Genomic DNA, 23,331 nt, shown 5'->3' on the forward strand with positions numbered 1-23,331 from the left:
CCAGGATCCCGACATGGGGTAATTTAGCTTATTGGTGAAATAAGGGTAATAAACCTAATCCCAGGAACGGTTCTGTTAACACTAGGAGGATCCCTGTTAAGATTTAGGCCTTAACATTGGCTAAATTATTTTTGAAATGCCTCATTTTGACCCTAGAAATTTTTCAGTCGCCATTTTTGATATTCTGATGAACATTGACTCTGCAAGACCGAGGAAACAAAAATTGACTTAAAAAAATTCATTGGCTTTAGTAACTGATATATTTGCCAAGTTGGCAGATTCATGTTCTAATTATTTATATATCCATGGAAGAGAACAATTCATCTTCCAGGTTAAAGATGAGATGTACGACTCACATTTAACAATCCACAGGTGACTGAGGACTAGCTGGGTTATTGCTTCTTATTGATTGCTTTGCAGGATTTCTAATATTGTGGGGATTATTTTAAGGCTTTTCTGACTTGGCCTTGATGGTCACAGTCAGTTGCTCAGTTGTTCAGCCATAAGCCTAGAGCCCACGTTGGAATGACCTGTGTGCCTCTTGATCTCCCTTCACCAACAGAGGGGGAACTAGGGAGGAAATCAAAGACTTTTAAAGGTATAAAATGTAAGATGTAGCAAAACACGTAGGTCTATTGTAGAGTAAGATGGCAAAAGGGTATTCTAGAAATCATCTGTAATTACATATTGTCAAAGGGAGATTAGAAAGAAATTCAGGATCACCTGAGTTTCAAGTGTTGTTAGATGGGGGTTCACTACAGTCTGGGGTCCACTCGGATGTGTCCCATACCTCTCCTTCTGGAGCCCCAAATCCATTTGGGCTATTTGGAAGATTTGGATGATTTTATGTGATTATGAAAATGCAATATCATTATGTTTAATTATCGTACATATTGTATATAGGCGTTGGTGCTTCCAAATGAAAGAAAAACACACACTTCCAACGAAGAAGGATGGTGTAAATAGAAAGACCACTGAATTGAGCACCCATTAACTGCCATTAGCTGACTCCATGATTTTGCAGAAGTGATTTTTCATCTCTGAGTTTTTTTCAAAATTAGGTTAGGGAAGGCTGGGAGGTTAGAGAGGGGAGGAACAGGTGGGTGGGCCAGACTGCTGAGGTTCATTCCATTACTAAGATACTCTGGTTACTCCTGGAACTTCTTTGAAGCTGGATCTATTGTTCTTTTGTTGTCAGTGGGGGTGGAGTGGTGCTATTTTCCTTTAGGAAAGTACGTGAGGGTCAGATTGCCAGCTGGTTTTATCGTCAAGTCTCACTGGGGCTCTGAGGTTTGCCTTTGAGTAACTAGCAGAGAAATCTAGTCCTCTTTCCCTCCCTAGACCCCCTTGAGAGTGTCATTTAGCTGGTAGACTGCTTTATTGAAATTTTGTTTCTAAATTCCTCCTAAGAAAAGATCACCCGGAGATAAAATAATGGAATCTTTATAGTACGCAAAGTTTACTAAGGGTAAATCAGGGCTTCATCTCTTGTTCAAAAGAGTGATTCTCAAAGTGTTGTCCCTGGACAGCAATACCAGATCACCTGGGAACATATGAGAAATGCCAAATCTCAGGCCCCACCCCAGACCTACTCTACCAGAAACTGCATGGGGCCCAGCCATCCACGTTTCCCCAAGCCCTGCAGGGGATTTTGCTGCACGCCACAGGTTGAGGGCCCCTGCCCTGATGCTGATGAAGCTCACCGGCCGGAAGCTTTTATTGGATTGTTTGCAGACTGGAAAGGTAATACCTTCCTAAAGTGGAACTTGAGGAATTATAAGGTCCGCAGAATAGTTTGAATGAGGTCACAAAGCAATAAGATCTCCCCCTCCGAAGAGCAAGGCTTCACATTCTGTTCCTGGGAAGGCAAAGCCAGTGTCTGACAACCAGTGTGGACAGGGTTCAGGCCAAAACCTAGGTCCACAGAGAGCCCTGGTCGATCCTGGTCCCAAATCCTCTCTGCCTAGGAAGAAATGTGATTGTCGGAGTTGGGAAAGGAGCATGGATTCAAGTCCCACCTCCGACGGGTCCTATTCTAGTCGAGAGAACTTTGGGAAATTCCTCCATTCCTCTGAGCCTCGGTTTCTTTGTCTTTGCAACTAATACCTCCTGCAAAGCATCGAATGGCTTAGGTGGCTCACAGATAGTAGGTACTCAATAAACACTAGTTCACTTGCTCCCTGGGTATGTAAGGCTGATCCCCAGTTGGTGCAGAATGGGACTAGCCTCAGTCATTCAGACTGATCCATGCCCATGCTGTACTAGTTGATAATTATTTCACAGATCAGCCCTGCCTGTAGAAATATAAGCACATTTTCTTAAGGGACAGATGTCGATCCTCTTTTAAACGCAAACCCAGGGTAAGTTTAAAGTGTGCTTAAACAGATGAAAAAGAATGTTGGACACTTAAATTATTGTCAAAAACAAGACATTACAAATTCTTTTTTTTTTATTGGTCAAATTTAAATTTTGGAAAGATGGCTATTTCACAGTGAAAACCTCTAGGAAGATCTTTTTTTTTCTGTTTGGTATTTTATTTTTTATTTCATTTTATTTTTAAAAAGAGATTATTTACTTATTTATTTGGGAGAGAGAGAGAGATTCAGAGATAGCGAGAAAGAGGAGAGGGAGAACCAGGCTCCGCATTGAGCAGGGAGTCCGACTCGGGGCCATGACCTGAGCCTGAGGCAGATGCTTAACTGGCTGAGCCACCCAGGCATCCCTGGTATTTTATTTTTATCTTCTTAAATTTTTTTTTAAAGATTTTATTTATTTATTTGACAGAGAGAGACACAGTGAGAGAGGGAACACAAGCAGGGGGGAGTGGGAGAGGGAGAAGCAGGCCTCCCAGCTGAGCAGGGAGCCCGATGTGGGGCTCGATCCCAGGACCCTGAGATCATGACCTGAGCTGAAGGCAGATGCTTAACAACTGAGCCACCCAGATGCCCCATCTTTTTAAATTTTAATTCCAGTGTTGTTAACAGCCAATGTTCTATCAGTTTCAGGTGTACAATATAGTGATTCAACAATTCTATATAGGAAGATCTTTTCTTGAAGTCACTACTGGAACCCTTGTTAGGAAATTAGATGAAATGCCAATGACCATAGTGCCATGATGCATTCTGAGAAAGCTTATTGGCCATGCATAGGTCTGGGGGCAGTTCCTAAGCAGCTGAGAGCCCAGAATTGACTCACAGCCCAAGTAGGTGCTGGGGGCGGGTGCTATGCTCTCAGAGAGTCAGGGGCCACACACACGAGGTTACTTTGAAGTGCCCTCATCCCCTGAAGAGGCACTGGATATGCTTTGGCGGGGGTGGGGGGGTGGGGAGCCTTTTAAGGTCCTGGAATCTGGCTTCATAGATGTTTTTCAGTATGGTCTTGGTTCATTAATAATTTGCATTTGCCACCTTGACAACTTTCTCAAATGTAAAATCCACTGCAAAAATCTTTGATTTTCCTCCTTAGTTCTAAAAAGTGAGTTTTAAAAGATCCCTATTGCTGTGCCCATCAGAATATCACTTAAAAAGCTTCAATTCTCCAGCCACTTATGTGTTGCCTGCAAATTCTTTAAGCTTTCTTCGGCAGATCTGGGGAGATGTCTAAAGCAGTCCACTGCTTTCATGCAGCCCAGTCCCACTGTTACAGAAGGATTCAGTCAGCTCAACACCGGTTAAATAAAACCGTGCAAAAATAACATCAGAGAAATAAATGACCTATGACCTATTTCCTCTGAGGAACCAGGTTTCAACCTTCCCTTAATTTTCTCTAACTGTGGGGCTGTTGGAAGGGCATTAATTCTCAGGGGTATGGCTCATCCACTAGTGGAGACTGTTTGTCATATCTAATTGGTGTTTCCTTCAGGATCACATGGCCTATTGTTCAAACTTCGCTATCACTATTTGTTCAAATTGTATTTTATTTCTCTTTCAGATGTTTATTATTTTTTACTTTTTAGACATTTATACTTTAATATTTAAAATATTGCATTCTAAGTATACCAGTTCACATTTCTCAAATGTCTGTTTAAAAAAAAGAGAAGATGAATTCTCTTCTTGAAAAAAATCACATGTGCCATTTAGGAAGGCAGAGCACACCCAGATGAAATAATAAAAGAAAAAAATTTTTTTTTAAAGATTTTATTTATTTATTTGACAGAGAGAGACACAGTGAGAGAGGGAATACAAGCAGGGGGAATGGGAGAGGGAGAATCAGGCTTCCTGTGGAGCAAGGAGCCCGATGTGGGGCTCGATCCCAGGACCCTGGGATCATGACCTGAGCCGAAGGCAGACGCTTAATGACTAAGCCACCCAGGTGCCCCAGAGAAAAAATTTTAAAGCAGTAAATTGACAGGTGCTAAAGAACAATTTGCAAAAATGAACAAAGTTCAAGAGGAACTAGTTAGAAAAATGAACAGACCCAGGCAGTGTACTCAAAAAGGCTTCTGGGAGGCAGTGAAATTTATTTTGGGTTTTAATAAAGACACATCTGGATTAGAGAAAACTTGTGGGGGGACGTTAGACAAAATGGATAAGTAACTTCTGTGAAGGGGAAGGAAAGCAGCTTTTATTTCAGATAGTTGTGGAACCATAAAAACAATTAGCTTGTTTCTTCTTACATTGTAAGACTTAGGATGAACAGGAGAACATATATATAGCAAACAATCTATTACAGCTACTCTTCGTTTTTTCCAATTTATTGAAAATCCCAGCCACATTTTTAGATGCAGATTAGCCCGCAAATGCTCTAATATTGACTGTTTTCAATTTTCTTCTGGCAAATTGTACTTGCTATATCATTTTTCATCTAATTCATGTCTATAAGTTTTGGCTTTGTTCTCTTACATGACATTAAATGACTGTAGACCAGGCAAAGTTTGTATACTAACTCAATGACTCCCTACCTACCATCTGTTTTGTTCTTTTTTCCCCCTAAGTGGAACAAACTTTCTTCTGCAAAAATTTAACTTTAGTCACAAACTGGTGTTTATGGTCATTTTAGAGATAAAATTTCATAAACCCAAGTGAGCACTGCTGTTTTGTTAGTGCCATCAGGTCAATGCTGGCGAGTGGAAACCAGCATCTCCCTGTGTGCTCTGAAGTGGGGGCATCTTTTTTTTCGGCTTCTCACTGACTGTGAGAAATGGCTGGATTAAAGCAGCAAAATATTTCAATGATGCAGAGCAAAGGTGACTTCCTGTTTTGTTTTAGGGTTTGTTTCCTTCTCTTCTCAATGAAGGCTGTGTTTTCTGAGGGGTCTGCAATCCTTTTGCTGGGTGAAAGGGCAGGGTGCAGGGCCTCTGTAGGTCATTCCATTTACAATATGCCCTGAGAAGGCAGAGGGGGAGAGGAAGGAAAAGGGGCGGCTCATTAGTGGAAGGAGCAGAACAGGAGGGGATCTGTTTTCCATTTTCTTCTCTAGATTGAGTTAATTTGGATGGAAAGGGTTTTATTGTTGTCATCATCATGATTATTATTACCTGTATGTAATTTTCCTACGTGGTTCTCTCAAGTGTTAGGTGAAATTGTTGGTGACAAGAGATAGTGTCACGTTATTGTAGTGAGTAAAATCAGAATAAAAAAATCTAAATACTTCAAAGCAGGTAGTTTTTTACTCTTAACCTTAAGAAGCAAAACTCAAAAATTCTAATTCTGCAGGGCAAAGAAAAAAAATTTAAACCCGTTTCTTGCTTCTGGTGGCCCACTTGTAATTATGAACATTTCTTTTCTTTCTTTTTTTTGAAAGGCAGTCTCCCCCCCTCCCACTTTGTTATTCATAATGGAGACTCGCGTAGACCTGACCTCTGGGTTGATAAGCCTCCACTGCTGCATGCAGGGCGCTGTGCCTTCTGTGACTTAGACATGTAAAGCGACATTACTGCAGTCCATCCTCCTCAGGTCTGACTTTGCGCAGAGCTGGTGATCCGCAGAGGTAAAGCTTAAAGAGCCACCTCCAGGGAGCGAGGGTGCTTGGGCGGGCTCCCAAGTGGGGAACTTGGGGTACTCCTCCATGAGGGATTGTGGTTGGCTTTCAGCGAGGGGCTGGGGGCTCTTCTTTGGAGCCAGTGTGGGCATGGGGAAGGGATGCACGTCTCAAGTCAGCGCCGTGTGGGGTTGTAGCGTCCGGGCTGCTTCTCCAGGCTGCCCTCCCCTCTGCCTCCAACCCGCAGACCTTCTCTCCTCCATCCCCGCTCCCTTCCCGGGAAAAGGAGCCGGCGTTGGAGGGCTGGGACTGCACCCGGCGCGGGGGGCGGGCAGAGCTGCCTCTCTGGCCAGGAGGTGGGAAAATGAAGAGCACCGGGTCCGAGGCATAGACCTCGCGTCGGGGCTCCTGCGGCGGCCGGGTCCTTCCAGCCTGCGGCGGTCGCTGCAGCCGCGGCAGCTCCTACCAAGAGCTGGATCTTTTTGCTCAGTCTACAAGACTTGAAAACTCTTACTGCACCCTCCTCCCCCATTTAGAGTCTTTTCCCTCTGGTTTCCCCCTCCATCCCCCGCACCCCTCCCCCCTTGGAGAATTTCCTGCTTCTGTTAACACCTTTTTCGTAATCCAGGGGACGTGACAGTCCAGAGCTCCAAGTGCCTCAGCTGAATTCTACTTTTGTTTTTATTTCTCCCTCGCTTCCTCTTGTTTTCCTCTAATCTGATTCATCTGCGAAGTCTGACGCTTCTGCCAGAGGGAGCAAGGAATAAAGAGATGCTGCTGCCCCAGAAGGCTTAGACGTCGGGAAAGAAGAGCCAGAGCGGCAGGGGCGGCGGCGGCAGGAGATCGGCGGAGCTCGTGGGACCCCATTGGGGGAATTTGATCCAAGGAAACTGAGATCGTCGGGGGAGGAGAAGCTCCCAGATCATTGTGTCCATTTGCAGGGGGGGAAGAGGGGACCGCGGAGCGGGCCTCTCGGCGTGCTCGGCACTACTCCACCCTGCCCCGTCCTGCCGGGATCATGGTCTGCGGCAGTCCAGGAGGGATGCTGCTGCTGCGGGCCGGGCTGCTCGCTCTGGCTGCGCTTTGCCTGCTCTGGGTGCCCGAAGCTCGGGCTGCAGCCTGTGAGCCCGTCCGCATCCCCCTGTGCAAGTCCCTGCCCTGGAACATGACCAAGATGCCCAACCACCTGCACCACAGCACCCAGGCCAACGCCATCCTGGCCATCGAGCAGTTCGAAGGTCTGCTGGGCACCCACTGCAGTCCCGATCTGCTCTTCTTCCTCTGTGCCATGTACGCGCCCATCTGCACCATTGACTTCCAGCACGAGCCCATCAAGCCCTGCAAGTCTGTGTGCGAGCGGGCCCGGCAGGGCTGCGAGCCCATCCTCATCAAGTACCGCCACTCGTGGCCCGAGAGTCTGGCCTGCGAGGAGCTGCCTGTTTATGACCGTGGCGTGTGCATCTCTCCCGAGGCTATCGTCACCGCGGACGGAACTGGTGAGTCCTGACCTGGCCCGGCCTCTCTGCTGACCTCCAGCCACCCCGCTTCTCGCTTCTGGGAGTTTTTGTTACTCGCCTTTTACTTTCTAATTCTGCCTTTTTTTCTTGGGATCGCTTCTCTGAATCACTCCTCTGTGGGGCACCACTTCTTTCTTCTCTCTTCCAGACTGATGCACTCCGTGCCAGTAGGTAATCTGTCTTTCTACAACACGCATTTCTTTCCACTCCGGTCACACTTGTTGTCAACACTGACCTTGCACTTTTCATCCTTTACATGTCTGCGCAGCCTCATCTTGTATGAGTGATGCTCCCTTCTTACTGTCTTAATTTGTTTACAGTCATTGCACTTTCTTCCCGGATTCTCTTGCATTCTCAAGCATCCGTTTTCCATAGCTTTGCTGTTTTAGCCGCTTGTCAAGATTGTGTGGTGAAAACAAAACCGAAGCACCCTTTTCTTCAAATCATTAGAAATGCCTAGATAATTTCAGTAACCTTACTCCAACCCACAGATGTTAGTGGTATGTGTTTGCTCAAAGTCCAATTTGAGCAATTACCTTCACCTTAAATTTCCCCCTCCTTTCAATGAGATAAATTGTTCTTCCATTCCGGACTGAAACAGCTGTGAAACATTGCTATGCACTGCTAATTGGCTTCTGTGACTTGCTCCCAGCCACAGAGCTGGCGAAGTGAAATTGCTGGGCTCTTTTCACATTCCCACATGCCTTCAAGTCCTTTTGTAAGTGACATATGGATGAAAGGAGTTATATTTAAGGCGTGTTATCATCGTTCACTCATGTAATGTTATTTTGAATCTCAGCCCTTATCCCATTGTTAGGATCTGCAAGTATGTCTTTAATATCTTATTTCATGCCCTTTGTTCTGTGTGTGCATCAACCATACATTCATCTTAATCTTTCCTTACCGGAAAGCTGGATTGCTGTTCTACATTTAATGGAATCAATCACAAGTTGTTTTCTCACTAGTGTTTGGTTTAATTTTGACACTCCTAACTCTGAAGATCTCAGCTAGACCTAGTTCATTATGGTTCATTTAATTCTTACTAAATGTCACTCTTACCAGTTACCCCTGAACTCAAATTTCACCCTCATAGAATTTCATATTTTTTATGGTTGGTCCTTTTTCATACCCCCCCGCCCCCACACCAAGGAATTCTGTTATTAGATGTGATGACTTGATTGCCTCTTCTGTTCATTTCCTGGGCATCAGTTTTTTTCCTCCTTCTGCCTCTCCACTTGCTCAGCCTATGCTCATGGCCTTAGTCCATTTCTAGGTAATAGTTCTTGGTTTCAGAGAAATGACGTGGGAAAATTGCTTTCTGTGCACATTGACCTGCTTAACAGAAAGTGAGTGAAGAGGCAAAAAGTACAAATAGCTGCAAAACCAGCACTGAACAGAAAGATTCCAGAAGCTTAGAAGCTTTTCCATCGTCCTCTCACTTAGCGAATTGGTCTTATATAGACCTATTGTCTTCTTGATTTTAATCAAGAGCTAAGAACTGGTTGTATACTATAAGCAGAAAGGAATGTACTTCCTATTAATCTTTGGGCTAAAACACTCTTGAGCCTTTGTACTCACTAACGTCACAGGCTGCATAGAATCTGGAAGAGCTTGGTCAGTTGCTGCCCTGGTTTGCCAGGCACTTAGAATCAGTTAAATGCTGGCGCTTCGCTCAGGCCAAGGACTAGGAATGAGGTGGCTGTGGTTCACTCTGAAATGCTTTCCTCCCCTTAAAGGAAAAGACTTGCTCTGAAACCTCTCTTGGAGATGGACCTCAAATGAGAGAGGCTTGGCAAGGGTAACAGCTTTCAAAAGCCATGGTCAATATGGATGGGAAGCAGTTTCCTTAAGTGTCCCTGAATTACCTATCATTGGGGACCGAATGCAGAACAGTTGCCTCATTGAAGCACTCAAATAGGCCATCATGGAAACAATTTGTCAGTACGTGGGACCTGGTTTCTGAGCTGCTTTAAAATGCCATAATATCTGCTTTGTTGACAGCATCCTTGCTAGAAAAATAGGGAGGGTTAGGTGGCAGTGGGAACCATATTTTTTGTGACAGTCTCCCTTTACCACAACCTTCAGTGTGAGTCTGAGAGACACCAGCGGCAGGAGGCAGCTGCAGGGGAGGTGGGGATGGGGAACGGAGAAGGTGGAGTCTACCCCCAAGGGTCTCCTGGCTTCCCAGGCCAGCTTGCTGAAAATTGCATTCCCTATCCTGGGTCAAACTGTCAGGCACCTGGAATTACTTAGTAACTACCATATGTGGCCAGTTTAATTTACGATGCAATATACTCTTTGGTTCAGTGGGATATGATAGTTCACGAAGCCCCTTTTTTCCCCTTCCTTTACGTATAAACAGAATTATGTTTTATGATTAGAAACCAGTGGAATACAAAAATGAGGTCTCCCTGAATAAAAGGGGCCACCTTTCACAATCCTTCAATGCCAAGAGGATTTTTAAATCCTACCATTCACAGGGGTCTGTTATCTCCACAGACAAGTTTAGGCCCATTTACAAAGCAAAGTCTTATTGAAATGGAGTAGTGCTTCAAACTATGTTTTGCTTTCAAAATACTAAGGGCCAGCATACATTAAAAAAAACAAAAAAACAAAAACCTCCTATCCTGACCATTACCAACAAATTCCTATGACATTTGTTCTTTTTCCACATTGTCTATTTACTATGGAGCTGTGGCTTCATGTACAACTGCTTCATCTGAGAATTCATTTCGGCCAGTTCAGACCTCGAGTCCAGGCTTCAGGATCGTGTGGCAAGTCAGGAGTGTGGGCTGGGAGCCCAGCAGACCAGGCACTGGCGCTGAATCTGGACTCTGCCTCTTCTTGAGTGTTATTATGGGGAAATTCTGTAAGCTCTCTGATTGAAAGTTTCTGATCTGTACCATGGAGACAGCCCACCTTTACATCCCCCCGGGGCCTGGTGAAGATGAAATGAAGCAGCATCGTACCTGGGACGTAGTCCCTGGCAGATTGTGCAGCTGCTCTGCTCTTTTCACCACTTTTGCTCGTTCTAGCAAAGTGAGGTGTTCTTTTTTGAAGTGGTATGCTGGTCAACGCAGATACAGCTTAGAAGTTTGATCACTTCAGCTCTGGAAACCAAGCTCTACGCCGGGACCCAACTGGAAAAGTGGATCTTCCTTCTGAACACATAAGCTTAACATTGCATTTTCCACAAATGGACCTGGACCTCGGGCTCAAGAATAAATCCCTTTTGGGAGCACCAGGAAGAAGGAATGAGTCTGAGGGATGTCGGTCAGTTACAAGTGGTTTATCTTGGAAATGTAGCGATCAAGAATTTAAGAAAACTTATGGTATGATATTTACCAGCTATTTATTCAACACCCATGGTTTGCCATGCCAAGGGCTTTATAATCAGTCCTCAGTCACCACTGCTTTCCGCGGCTGTGTTAGCTCGTCACCCCAGCTAACACGTCTCCACATCTCTCTCCCCTGCCTGTGCCGCGCCAGCTTTCGGGTGCAGGCACCGCTGTGCAGTCATTTCTCCATGCTCTGAGGAACAGGCAGCCTTTTCTTTAAGCCCTGGTCTGCAAATATTTGAGGGGCCGAATACCAAGAAGGAAGAATTATTTAGTGTGATAGGAAGGCAAATGGAGTGGAAAGGAGAAATGGAAATTTTAGATTAAGGCTGGAGAAAACCCAGTTCTAAGGATCCCTCACTCCATAAAATATTGAAAGGCACTCTGGACGGGGTAGGGAAGAGGGTGTCTCCGCGAGTTCTGGTATTTCATTATAGCTAACCTAATTAGTGGTGATAGAATCTTGCATAGTCCCCAAATCCTATTTTAATAACTTCTTTTCTATTTCATTCCTACTACCAAACTTCCAAATCGTTGTTGCTATAAATAGCAAAATCGACTCCGTTCTGTTTGGCCTTTGTCTTTCCATGAGGTGTATAGAAAGAAGAGCTACAGTTTTGAATAATGAAGAATTGGTTCTGTTTCTGCAGTTTCACAGTTTTAGAGGTAGGTGCCCTAAGTTGGAATTCCAGTTTTGCCATTAATGTTAGACCTTGAGCAAGTCATTTGAGATTGACTTTGGGAATAGAGAAGAACAAAAGAACTCTTCATGTGAAGTGACTGACAAATGGCCAAGCAGAGTGTGAGTGTTTAGCAACAACAGTATGCCCTCTCAGGAGAGGGATCTTGGGCAGCAACAGAATGTACCAACGTTGTCTGTCTGCTGTTTTAAGTGTGTTATGCATATCGACTTATTATAATAACTCCGTGGTAGGTATTTTGAAGAAAAGGAAGCTGAGGCGTACAAGTGACTTGTGCAAGTTCATAAAGCTATTAAGAGAAAAGATTCAAGCCAGAAGCCGTTCTCCACTACACTTCCTGTCTCATGAAGAGAGGTGATTCATAACTTTAGAAAGAATCGGCATCTTTTGACTGTCAGATTGCAGTTAAAGGATCAAATTTTGTCCATCGTATTTTGAAAGCCCACTTATATGTAGCTTAAGAGAATAAAAGACAGCCCTGGACAGGGATTCCAAGAGATTAGGGATAACTACCTCACTGCCCTTTTGAGATAACAGTGCATTCCAGACTCTCACATCTAACCCAGAGCCCCTCCATCTCATCATGCCACAAAGTGCACTCTTCATTTCCTTATCCTCATCGACCTATACTCTTCTAGTATCTTTTCTATGGCTATGAGGCCCCAGCATACCCATGCTCCAGGCCTAGGAGTCAACCTTGATTTTTACCCTATTTTTTTTTTAAGATTTTATTTATTAGAGAGAGAACATGAGCAGGGGGGAGGGGCAGAGAAGGAGAAGGAGAAGCAGACTCCCTGCTGAGCAGGGAGCCCAACACGCAGCTTAATCCCAGGACCTGAGATCATGACCTGAGCCAAAATCAAGAGTTGGATGCTTAACAGACTGAGCCCCCCAGGCGCCCCCAGAGAGATCATTTTTGTATAGATCATATGTGTGTTATGATTATTGGACATATTAAGGAATAAAACAATTGGCATGTTACTTTAACACTTGGATACATTTATCATGAATAAAGGCTTTGAATAGGATAAAAGTCATTAAATTAATAGTATATGACTGAGTTGAATTAATGTTTTAGAATCAAGTTATTTGTTGCCTATTTATTTGGTGGTTACTATCTTTCCTTGTGTATAGCTTTTTAAATACCATATGAATAAAAATGAAAGATAAAAAAAGATCAAATCCCAGATGATGATTACTAAGCCTGTGAAAGTAATTCATTAATTGTAATTTTGAGTGCTATTGTCCTAAAATGGTATTCAGCCACTCCTTTTTAATTTATTCATGATACATCCTATAAGGAAAAAGGACAGGGGAAGAATGTTATTTTCTGTTAGGATAAACAGATATTAAACTCATTTAACAAAGTGTTAATACAAAATTAAAACTTATATAAAAGTTTGGAGTTCAAGTATCAATAAAAATAGATAGCGAGGTGCAGCAAGTCTCAGCATGCTATTTTGCTGAGGCACTCTTATTCACTAGAGGCTACGTTCTTAAATAGAACACAGAAGAATATGTAAGTACTATTTACTGTGTATCACTACCATTTTCTGGGATTATGGTAGAGTCATTGGCAATTTCCAGTTATTACCATGTCTATCGCACTGGCTTGAGTGGTCCTTGCATGGTATGCTTGCTTTCTGCTGAAGAACTGTTTAGTTTACAGGTAACAAAGGGCGTGAGAATGTGTTCTGAATGCTTTCCTGACGCACTAAGAATTTAAATATATGCTAGTCATGTGTGATACGTCTATTTATTGAAGAGATGTGTTTGCTTCTTTAGTTAAGACACAAGCGTTAGGTGAATGCTTAATATGTACGTGGACTTTATTGTGTCAGAAATTGCATGAGACTCAAAAACTTATTAAATCCTGAAATTTTATGTGCAGTTGATGAGGATTCAAGAAAGTGTATCATCTCTCAATCACATGAAAGAATAGATCTTGTCCTTATTTGACCTAGAAGTAATAGAGTGCCAAGCTCAGGGCACTAATAAGAATCCACTTCCTTGAGACTCTTGGGTTCTTACCCAAATTAAATTCATGACTGAATTGGATTTTTATATGGGAACTTTTGAAATAACAATGACTAAAGTATAATTCTTTTATTCTATCACCTTTCAGATTTTCCTATGGATTCTAGTAATGGAAACTGTAGAGGGGCCAGCAGTGGTGAGTATATCACTATCTTCCCCTAATTTTCATTTGTTTTCAAATTAGTCTTTGTAACCTAGATACTCAACTCTTATATGGGTACGTTTGTGCCCTATGTTTTAAAAGTAAACTTAAAAAATTATATTTTATTTTAAAAATTAGCATATAATAAAATTGACCTTTTCTCTTGGTCTTTAAAAACTGTGTGGATTTTATGAGTTCTGTGGATTGTAATGCATGGATAGACTTGTGTAACCACTACCACGATAAAGATACAGAATAGCTGTAACACCTCAGAAGAAACTTCCTCATGCTATCTCTCCATAATCTTCTCTCACCCTTAACCACTGGTCATCACTGATGTATTCCCCACTCCAGCTTTGTCTTTTTGAGATGATCTTATAAATGGAATGGTAGAGTATGTAACCTTTTGAGATTGGCTTGTTTCACTTACCATAATGTCTTTGAGCTTCGTCCAAGTTGTTGCTGCATGTAGCAGTATCGATTCATTTTAATTGCCAAATATCTTATGACTTGAGTCTATTACCATTTGTTTAGCCATTCATGTCTTGAAGGATTATTGGTCTGTTTCTAGTTTTTGTCAGTCATGGGTAGATCTACTATAAATATTTGTGTAAAGGTTTTTGTATAAACATAATTCTTCATTTCTCTAGGGTAGATATCTAGGAATAGACTTACTGTGGTTATATGGTAAGGGTATGTTTAACTTTGTAAAAAGCTGCCAAACTGTTTCCAAAATGGCTGTTCAATTTTACACTAGCAATGTGTTAGAGTTCCAGTTGTTGTGCATCCCTTCTGGCGTGTGGTATTTTCAGGTTTTTATTTTTTTAATCCTAGCTATTTTAATAGGTTTGGAGTGATAGCTTACGCCTATGAAAGTAGTGCTGTATTCTGGATATAAAGAACCGTGTTTTGGTTCCATTGATTTTTCTCTTATTGTTTCTCTGTTTTCAATTTTATTGATTTCTGCTCAGTATTGCTTTCCTCTGCTTGCATAGGATTTATTTTGCTGTCTTTTTTTCCCCCCTTAAACTGGAAGCTTAGATTATGATTTGAGACTTTTCTTCTTTTCTAGTATAGTAATTTAATGCTATAAGTATCCATCTAAGGATGGCTTTGTTTGCTTCTCACAGAGTTTGATAGGTTTTATTTTAATTTTTCTTCTGTTTAAAATTTTATAATTTCTCTTGAGACTACCTCTTTGACTCATGAATTACCTGTGCTGTTAAATTTGCTGCTATTTGGAGATTTTTCTCTTTATGTTGTTATATTTTATTCTAATTCTGCTATGATTAGAGAATATACTTTGTATAATCTTGATTTTTTTAAATTTGTTAAGGTTTATTCTGTGACCCAGGATATGATTTATCTTGGTGAATGTTTTATTTGCACTTGGGGAAAAATATGTATATTCTGCAGTTGTTGGGTAGAATGTTCTTTATTTACTTGAGAGAGAGAGAGAGACGGAGATAGTGAGAGAGAGCACAAGCAGGGAGGAGAGGGAGAAGCAGGCTCCCCGCTGAGCAAGGAGCCCAGTGCAGGGCTTGATCCCAGAGCCCTGGGATCATGACCTGAGCCAATGGCAGACACTTAAACGACTGAGTCACCCAGGCGTCCCGGGTAGAATGTTCTTTAAATGTCAATTAGATTAGTTAATACTGTTGTTTAGTACTTTTATATTCTTGCCCATTATCTGTGTGCTACATCTATTGATCACTTTGAGATTAATATTTAAGTCTCCAAATATTGTAGACTTTTCTATTTCTCTTTTCAGGGCTGTCAGTTTTCTTTCATGTATTCTGAAACTCTGTTATTTGGTGCATTCACAGTATTTTTATGTCTAATTGGGGAATTGACCCTTCATCAAGTAATGTCCCTCTTTATCTCGTAATTTTCTCTGCTCTGAAGTCTATTTTCTTTGATATTAATATATAGCTTCTTCAATTTTCTTTTGATCTGTATTTGCAAGGTAATCTTTATCCTTTTATTTTTAACATAACTATATTATTATGTTTTAAATAAATTTCTTGTAGACCTGTATAATTGGGTCATTCTTTTGTTGGTATTGTTTTTTGTCCATTTTACCAATCTTTGTCTTTTGATTGGTGTGTTGAGACCATTTACATCTAATGTGATTATTGATATGTTTGTATTTAGATCTACCATTTTATTTGTTTTCCGTTTGTTCCTTCTCTTTTTCATTCCTGTTTTCTATTTCCTAACTTATTTTAGATTATGTGAATGTTTCTCTCTCACACACACACGTATATATCTGTGTTATATATAATTTTTTTTCACATGATACATGTATCATGAGAATATGTATCTATACTTTTTCTTTCAGACATAAAAAGTGTTTCTTTTAAAGATTTATTTATTTATTTTGGGGGGAGGGGCAGAGGGAGAGTGAGAGACAGAATCTCAAGCAGACTCTGTGCTGAGTGTGGAGCCTGATATGGGGCTTGATCTCATGACCCTGAGATCATGACCTGAAACCAAGAGTCAGATGCTTAACCGATTGAGTCACCCAGGCACCCTGACATTAAAAATGTTTTAAAACAACTCAATAGGAGAATAGCCTACTGTGTTGACACAGATATTTTTAATTTCTATCATTTTTCCTGATTTCTAGTATTCCTTCTACTTGAAGAGCATCCTTCAACACTTCTTTTTAGAACAATTCTGGTGGCAACAAATTCTCTTAGTTTTCCTTTATCTGAAAATGTCTACCTTTCACCTTTATTCCTGAAGGACATTTTCACTGGATATAGAATTTTGGGTTGGCAGTTCATTCAGGCTTAAAAAAGTTATTCTATTTACTCTGTCCTCAGTGTTTCTCATGGGACACTGGTAGTTATTCAAATCATTGTTCCCCTATATAATGCATCAGTTTTCTCTGGTTGATTTCAAGAATTTTTCTTGGTGTTTAGTTTTCAGGAGTTGGATTATGCTATGTCTGAAATTTGATTTCTTTGGGCTTATCCTGTTTAAGGTTAACTGAGTTTCTTGAGTCTATAAGTTTTTGCATTTGTCAAATTTGGGAGGCTTTCCGCAACCATTTCTTCAAATATTTATTTTTATAGCACATTCTCTTCTACTTCCAAATCTGTGATGATGTGAATGTTAGAGCTTTTGTTATTGTCCCACAGGTCCCAGAGGCTCCGTTCATTCCCCTCCCGATCTTTTCTGTTTCTTCAGATTAGATAATTTCTTTTGGTTTGTCTTCAAGTTCATTGACTCTTTTCCTTGATCATGTCTGTTCTGGTGTTGAGCCCATCCAGTGAATTTTTTTACTTCAGTTATTGCAATTTTCCACGTTCAAAATTTCCACTTGGTTCTTCATTGTATCTTCTATTTCTTTCTTGAGACTTTCTATCTTTCCATTCATTTCAAGGGTGTTCACTATAACTTTTGGGGGAATTTTTATAAAAGCTGCCTTGAAACTGTTGGGTAACTTTAACATTTGTGTCATCCGATTTTTTTTTTCCTGTACATATTGAGATTTTTCTGATTCTTCATCTGTAGAGTAATTTATTGCATCCTGGTCATTTTGATTATTATGTTCTAAGAATTTGGGTCTTATTTAAAGTTCTATGAAAAATGTTGATATTTTTATTTTAGCAGGAGTCAATCTTGCTGGGTTAAAGTAGCAAATTCTGACTTGTCTTCTGTGGGTTGTGCTTTCAGTATCCGTTTCATTGTCAGTCTTTGCAGTGCCTTTCAGATTCATTCCATGTGTATCCTACCCAGTGGCCAGTGTGAGATCAGGGCAATGATCTATCCCATAATTTAGTTTTCAAAGTCTATGGTATACTGCTTAGTGTCAGATTCATATATATACCCACAGGTGAACCTACCCAGTTCATAAACAATTTTATGGAATTTTTTCTAAGTTCCTCCCTCTCTGTGGTCATCTCAGTACTTTTCAGTTTGTTGGGGGCTCCCCAGCTTTGGGCTTTTGGCCAGAAAGCTGGAGCCTTATTTATCCCACTTTCTGATGTACTTCCTGTGACTGACTCTGCATCAAGGCCACATGGTGGGAGGACAAAGCAATGGGACTTTGCCCCAATCTCTTGACACTACATGTCCAATCAGAAAAAAAGTTCTTTAACATCGCAGTTTAGGCTTCTGAGGGCCTCCCTTGGTGCAGCTATTGTCAGTACTGCCCCAGGATTTCTTGAGGGATACAAGAGAATGGAGTGTTAGAAGACCCTTTCCTACTTCTTGAGTCAGAACTAGAGGGCTTCTCCTGAAGAACTCTGTCTGCATAATGCCCACTTACAGGCTATGGGCTGTGTTGAAACTAGGCTGGAGGGTACCAGAGGGGAAAATTTGATTATCCTACTACCAGTTTGATAGTACTGGTTTTCTTTCCCAATCTTCCTGCTACTATTTACTTTTTGGAGCCCTTAAGTAGTTGCTTCATGCATTCTCTGCGTTCAGTGAGAGAGACAGGGTGGAGGCTAGTTACTCCATCTTACTATAAAATAAGCATTCAAATGAAGTATGATGTATATGAAAAAAGCACAAATCATAAGCATGCAGCTCAGTGACTTGTCACAAAGTAAACACTCTTGTGTAGCCACTGCACAGATTAGGATATATACCATTACCAGAGCTTCAGAAGCCTCCTTGTGCCACTTCCAAATTTCTCCTTCCACCCTTCTTTCCAAAGGTAACTACTAGCAGAAATTCCAATAGCATATATTAATTTTGCCTAATTTTGATCTTTTATGAATATATATATAGTGTGTGTGTGTGTGTGTGTGTGGCTTCCTCTGCTTCTTATTATGCTGTGTATAGTAGTACTTCTGAATTTTCATTGCTGTGTAGTATTTTATCATATGAATATACCACACATTATTCTAATGTTCTTGGATATTTGGGTTTCTAGTTTTTATTTCTATGATTAATGCTGTATTTGCTCTTACAACATTATAACTACAATTAATTACCATATACCTTTTCTATTTCACTTTCCTCTAGGAATTTGCACTGGTTTGGGTCTGTGTGTCCTGCCTTGTAAGGTGTCTTTTCTTTATTTTTAAAAGATTTTTTATTTTTTTTTATTAGAGAGAGAGAGGTGTCATTCCCCTCCACAGCCTTGAGATTAGTGGGAAGTTCTTTTCTACATTTGTTTTCATTTCTGATTTAGCCTCCACAGCCCACACATTCTTTCCTTTTGGACTGGACAAGCTTCCCTGAGCACATCCTTTCCTTCTTTATAGCCCCTTGAGTTCTCAACACCCACCATTCAAAGTAGAAACAACAAATAACGGTTGCACTTTACCCCCCCCAGAAAAAAAACCCAGCTTTAGTTGTCTTTCAATGTGTTGAATCCCTGTCATAATAAAAATATTTAATGAAAGAAAAGCAGGAGGAGTTAGGTTTTCTTTCTTGGCTGTGGGGGATGCTGGTGGTGGGAAGGCTTAAGGGAAGATCTAAGAATGGGAAACAGGACTTCCCAGTGGAAAGTAGCCAATCTGGTTTTATTTGTGGTAATCAGTCAACATTCAACTTTGAATTCCAACTTTCTTCCTGACTTTGTTAAATACTATTAACTCTATACTTCTCTCCAAATTCAAGGGAAAATGGAAACTTAGAGGGAAAATACCATTCCTTTTCTATTGAGAATCCTGTATCTTTAAACTATTAATGTCAGAACAAAACAAACTATTAATACCAAAAGAATTATTTTAGTTGTTAATTTACCTGCTTATCCTCTATAAGAACCATTCCACTGAAATGACCTGAGATCATGACCTGAGCCAAAATCAAGAGTCGGATGCTTAACCGACTGAGCCACCCAGGTGCCTCTGCCTTGTAAGGTGACTTATATGTGGAAGTGGAATATTTATTTTATTGAGTTGTAAATAAGTTTAAGATATGAATTTTCATTAGACTGCAGCAGTTTTCACTGTTGATTTCCATTGAATCTTGTCAGAGTGACAAGGGTTTGGCCAGAGGCAATGTCTGCCAAAGGTGCCCAACAAACATTTATCTTGTGAAAAAACATAAGTGAATGAAAATGACTTATTTAGAATTATTTCATTACCTTGATGCAATTGAGAATGTTTTGGCAGTGTCATAAAATCAGCTGGAAATTATTGGTGTCTAGCCCTGGTTCTATTTTAATGATCACTCCTACTCTATATTTGATCAAAACAAACCACAAGGCTCATTTGTATAGTATAATTGGTAAGTCAACATTTTTGGCCAAGTGCAGGCATGTGCTATCAAATTGTCCAGAAGTTATGGTTAGAATAATATAGCACTTCAATGTGTCAACAAAAGAAGATGGCATAAATAATATACAAAAACAGTTCAATGTGTAAAACTACCTGGAATGAATGTCATTTCCTGGGTTTAGTGTTTACTGTTCCTCCTTTACAAATGTTTCCCTGTTCCCTGGTATAATGGGAACGATGAAAACCAACCAACAAACAGGCAAAACCAAGATCATTCTGCTTGCAAAAAAAATGCACTGACGTAGTCACATGTTCTGTAAAGAAAATATAAATTATTCACACTCAAAATTTTATGTTTTGGAAAAATGGAGCAGCCGAGGTTGATAAAACGGGGAATGAGGAAGGTACAAAAACATTGTAACCCACATAACCTCACTTTAAATAGTGTCAAGCTGTTTCTGCCCAGAATTTGGAAAAGAAACTCCAGTTAATTTATCCTTTGTCTGGAAGTTTAACAATTCTTTTCTTTTCTTTTTTCTCTCTTTTCTCTGTTCTCTTATAGAAGCATAACCAAATTACTTTTCTGATTTCTTTCCAAATACAAAATCAGGCTGTATTGACCTCTGAGTTTCCATCGGATGTATTTTCGAATCACGGAAACATTAGCAGTATCCCCAGTGTAAGTTGGGTGCTCTACAAAGTTTTCACTAACATCTTCCTGCCCCTATCTCAGAGGTGCTTCAGAGAAACTCTTCTGGGGGGCTGAGGGGCAGCTGCTGAGTAACTGGATTCCTGATTGCCTGCACCTGCCAGGTCTGCCCCAGCTACCCCTCTTTTGGGGATGGCCTAGGCCTGGCTTGGGTAGTATAGATTCATTCTCTCTCTCTCTCTCCTTCTCCAAACTTCTTTCCTCCCCTTTCACTTCCTCCTAATTTAGAGAAGGAATTTGTTTTTTTTCCTTTGGTGCAAATGTTTATTGACTATAGCAGCTGAATTAACTTGGGGGCAACTTCTGCCCTTTGCTGGAAAAAAATTAGGGTAGATAAAAAGTAGTATATTTACAATTTTACAGTAGCTTACAAGTATATGCGTCCTTTATTTTATTACTTTGCAATATTTGACACTTTTGACTCCTTTTTATTCATAAACATTCTCCTTCTCCAGCTGTTACCCAAATCTCCTGGTGCTTCTCCTGCCCCCCCCGCCCCGCCCCTGGCAATGGGCATTCCCTTAGGCTCTGTGCTTGGCCTCTGTCCCTATCTCTCTGCAGTGGTTTCTTCTCACTGGAGTGCAGCCAGCTCCATGGGCTTAGTTATCACTCTCGTGACTCCAGGTTTTATCACTGCCACGGGGAGAGCACCACATTTCTCCTTTAGTAAACACTTCTATCCGGGCCACCTAGTTGTACTTCAAATACAACCTAGTTAATAATTAAAGCTATCTTTGTATCACAGATTTCTTCCTTGCAACTTTCTTTTTTAGTATGTGGCACCGTTGTTTTCTCAGGTCCCCAGTATCGAAACTTCATAGTCCGCTTATTGGTCCATCCACCCCACTGTTCTTTAGAAATGTCATGGCTGCCTCTTCTTGCCAGGCATACTGTATGCCCGGGACATGGGGTGAGGGAGTGAGCAGTGACCGCACCTCCCTTTTCTGCCCTCTTTTCTATGTGCTTGAGAGGGCTAGATAGATACCTGATTTTTTTTTTTTTTTTAAGATTTTATTTAAGAGAGCAAGCACGCGAGAGAGCCCAGGTGGGGGAGGGGCAGGGAGAGGTGCCTGGGAGAAGCAGGCTCCCCAGTGAGCAGGGAGCCCAGATGCAGGGCTCCATCCCAGGACTCTGAGATCCCAGGGTCCTGGGATCATGACCTGAGCCAAAGGCAGACGCTTAACTGACTGAGCCACCCAGGTGCCCTGATACATGATGTTCTAAAAGACTGTGAAGCCCACTTTGCTTTTGTTAATTGAGCTCTTTAGTGTATATCGCTGAACATGATACTTCAGCTCTCACAGGAGAAAATGGGCAAATCTCAGTGATTATATTTTGTATATCCTGAATGACCCTTGGATCCAGAAATGTTGTGAAGGACAGTTTATTTAAAAATTTCCAAAGACCTAAATCCTAAAGAATAAACTAAATTTCCTTTTCTTATTAATACAGTGTTAGTCCTCTCAATCTTAAACAGTTCCCTTTTACAAAGTACAAATTACTATGAATAGAGACCTTTATTACAATATTTGAGATTTGTTTTTTAAGCTAAACTGAGCAAATGTTATTTTTGCTTTTTAAAGCCTTATTACCTATGTTCACCAATCAACTGCATTGCATTTTCCACATACTGCTCTTATCCAAAATAAAATCTAATAGATTCTTAGCCTTATGCTTATGATTGGGAAATAAATATTATTTTAAACATGTAATGAACAGCTGCTAAGTCATGGCACACTTCAGTTTATGGAAAAATGAAAGGAATGTCTTATGAATTTTTATGTTATTGGTACTTTATCGATGTATAATTCACTTACAGTAAAAGGCATAATTAAGTGTATGCCACACTGAATTTTGGCAAATGTATACATCTATGTAGCTATCACTCAGATCAAAATAAAGACATTTCCATCACCCGTGAGAATTCCCTTGGGCCCAATCACCCACCCCACTGTGAGGCAAGCACAGATGTTATTTTTATCACCATAGATTAATGTCTGTTTTTCAGATTCATGTAAATGGAATCATATAGTACAATATTCTTTTGTGACTGGCTACTTTTGTTTTTGTGTAACGTTTTTGAGATTTATCCATTTCTGTGAATCACTTCATTCTTTTTTGTGAAACAGTATACCCTTGTGGGAGCATAATACAGATGTGATTTCTCAATTCTATTTTTTTTATATAGTTCTCCCCCCAAACTAAATGTAATATATATAAAAGTTTCTATCTCTAGGAAAAAATTTAGTCAATTTTTATCTTTAAACTTAAACCTTTAAGTATAAACTTTAAACTTTAATTTTTAAATCAACTTGCAGATGATTTTTGGTTAGAAAATCATCTGTTTCATCATCTGCTCTTGAATTTGCATAAAATATCTTCAGATCTTTTTGTTTATATATTACTGCTAAGAGCTAACATTCAGTGAATGATTTACTAAGTAATAGGCTTTGTGCCAAATTCTTTAAGTGAATTATTCTTTAAATTCTTAACAATAACCCTATGAAGTAGACAGTATTAGTTTAGAAATAGGTTTTGCTGAAGGTAACTTGCCCAAGGTCACACAACTGGGAAGTAATGGAGCTGGGATTCAAACCCATGTGCCCTTAATCATTTTGTCATATTCTCTTGCATTCTAATACTTATTAGAATGGTCATATATGTGATCATTTTGGCTTGCTAAGTTTGATTCTTCCAATTTTGAATATGTACATGACAATTCAAATGGACTCCTTACATCAGGACAGAAATTAGCTTGGTCTGCCTGAATCAAAATAGCAGAA

General features: G+C 40.6%; 1 protein-coding gene across 2 annotated transcripts in view; it reads left to right on the top strand.

The window, feature by feature from the left end:
- The first annotated feature begins 647 nt into the window (after nt 1-647).
- FRZB (frizzled related protein) overlaps nt 648-23,331 on the top strand; it is a 36,723-nt gene continuing 14,039 nt past the window's right edge. Inside the window, exons 1-3 of one of the 2 annotated variants that reach the window (XM_088022093.1) lie at nt 648-658; nt 6,952-7,415; nt 13,601-13,648. In XM_088022093.1, coding sequence (XP_087878219.1) covers nt 648-658; nt 6,952-7,415; nt 13,601-13,648 — 523 coding nt within the window. Of the gene's footprint in view, nt 659-6,937; nt 7,416-13,600; nt 13,649-23,331 lie in introns of those variants that run through there. The other variant, XM_028123435.2, reaches the window with a different exon arrangement.

This window comes from Eumetopias jubatus, unplaced genomic scaffold (assembly GCF_037043125.1).
Source record: "Eumetopias jubatus isolate StellerSeaLion01/CBP00866 unplaced genomic scaffold, mEumJub1_p1.0 scaffold_3, whole genome shotgun sequence".
NCBI classification, from domain to species: Eukaryota; Metazoa; Chordata; class Mammalia; order Carnivora; family Otariidae; genus Eumetopias; species Eumetopias jubatus.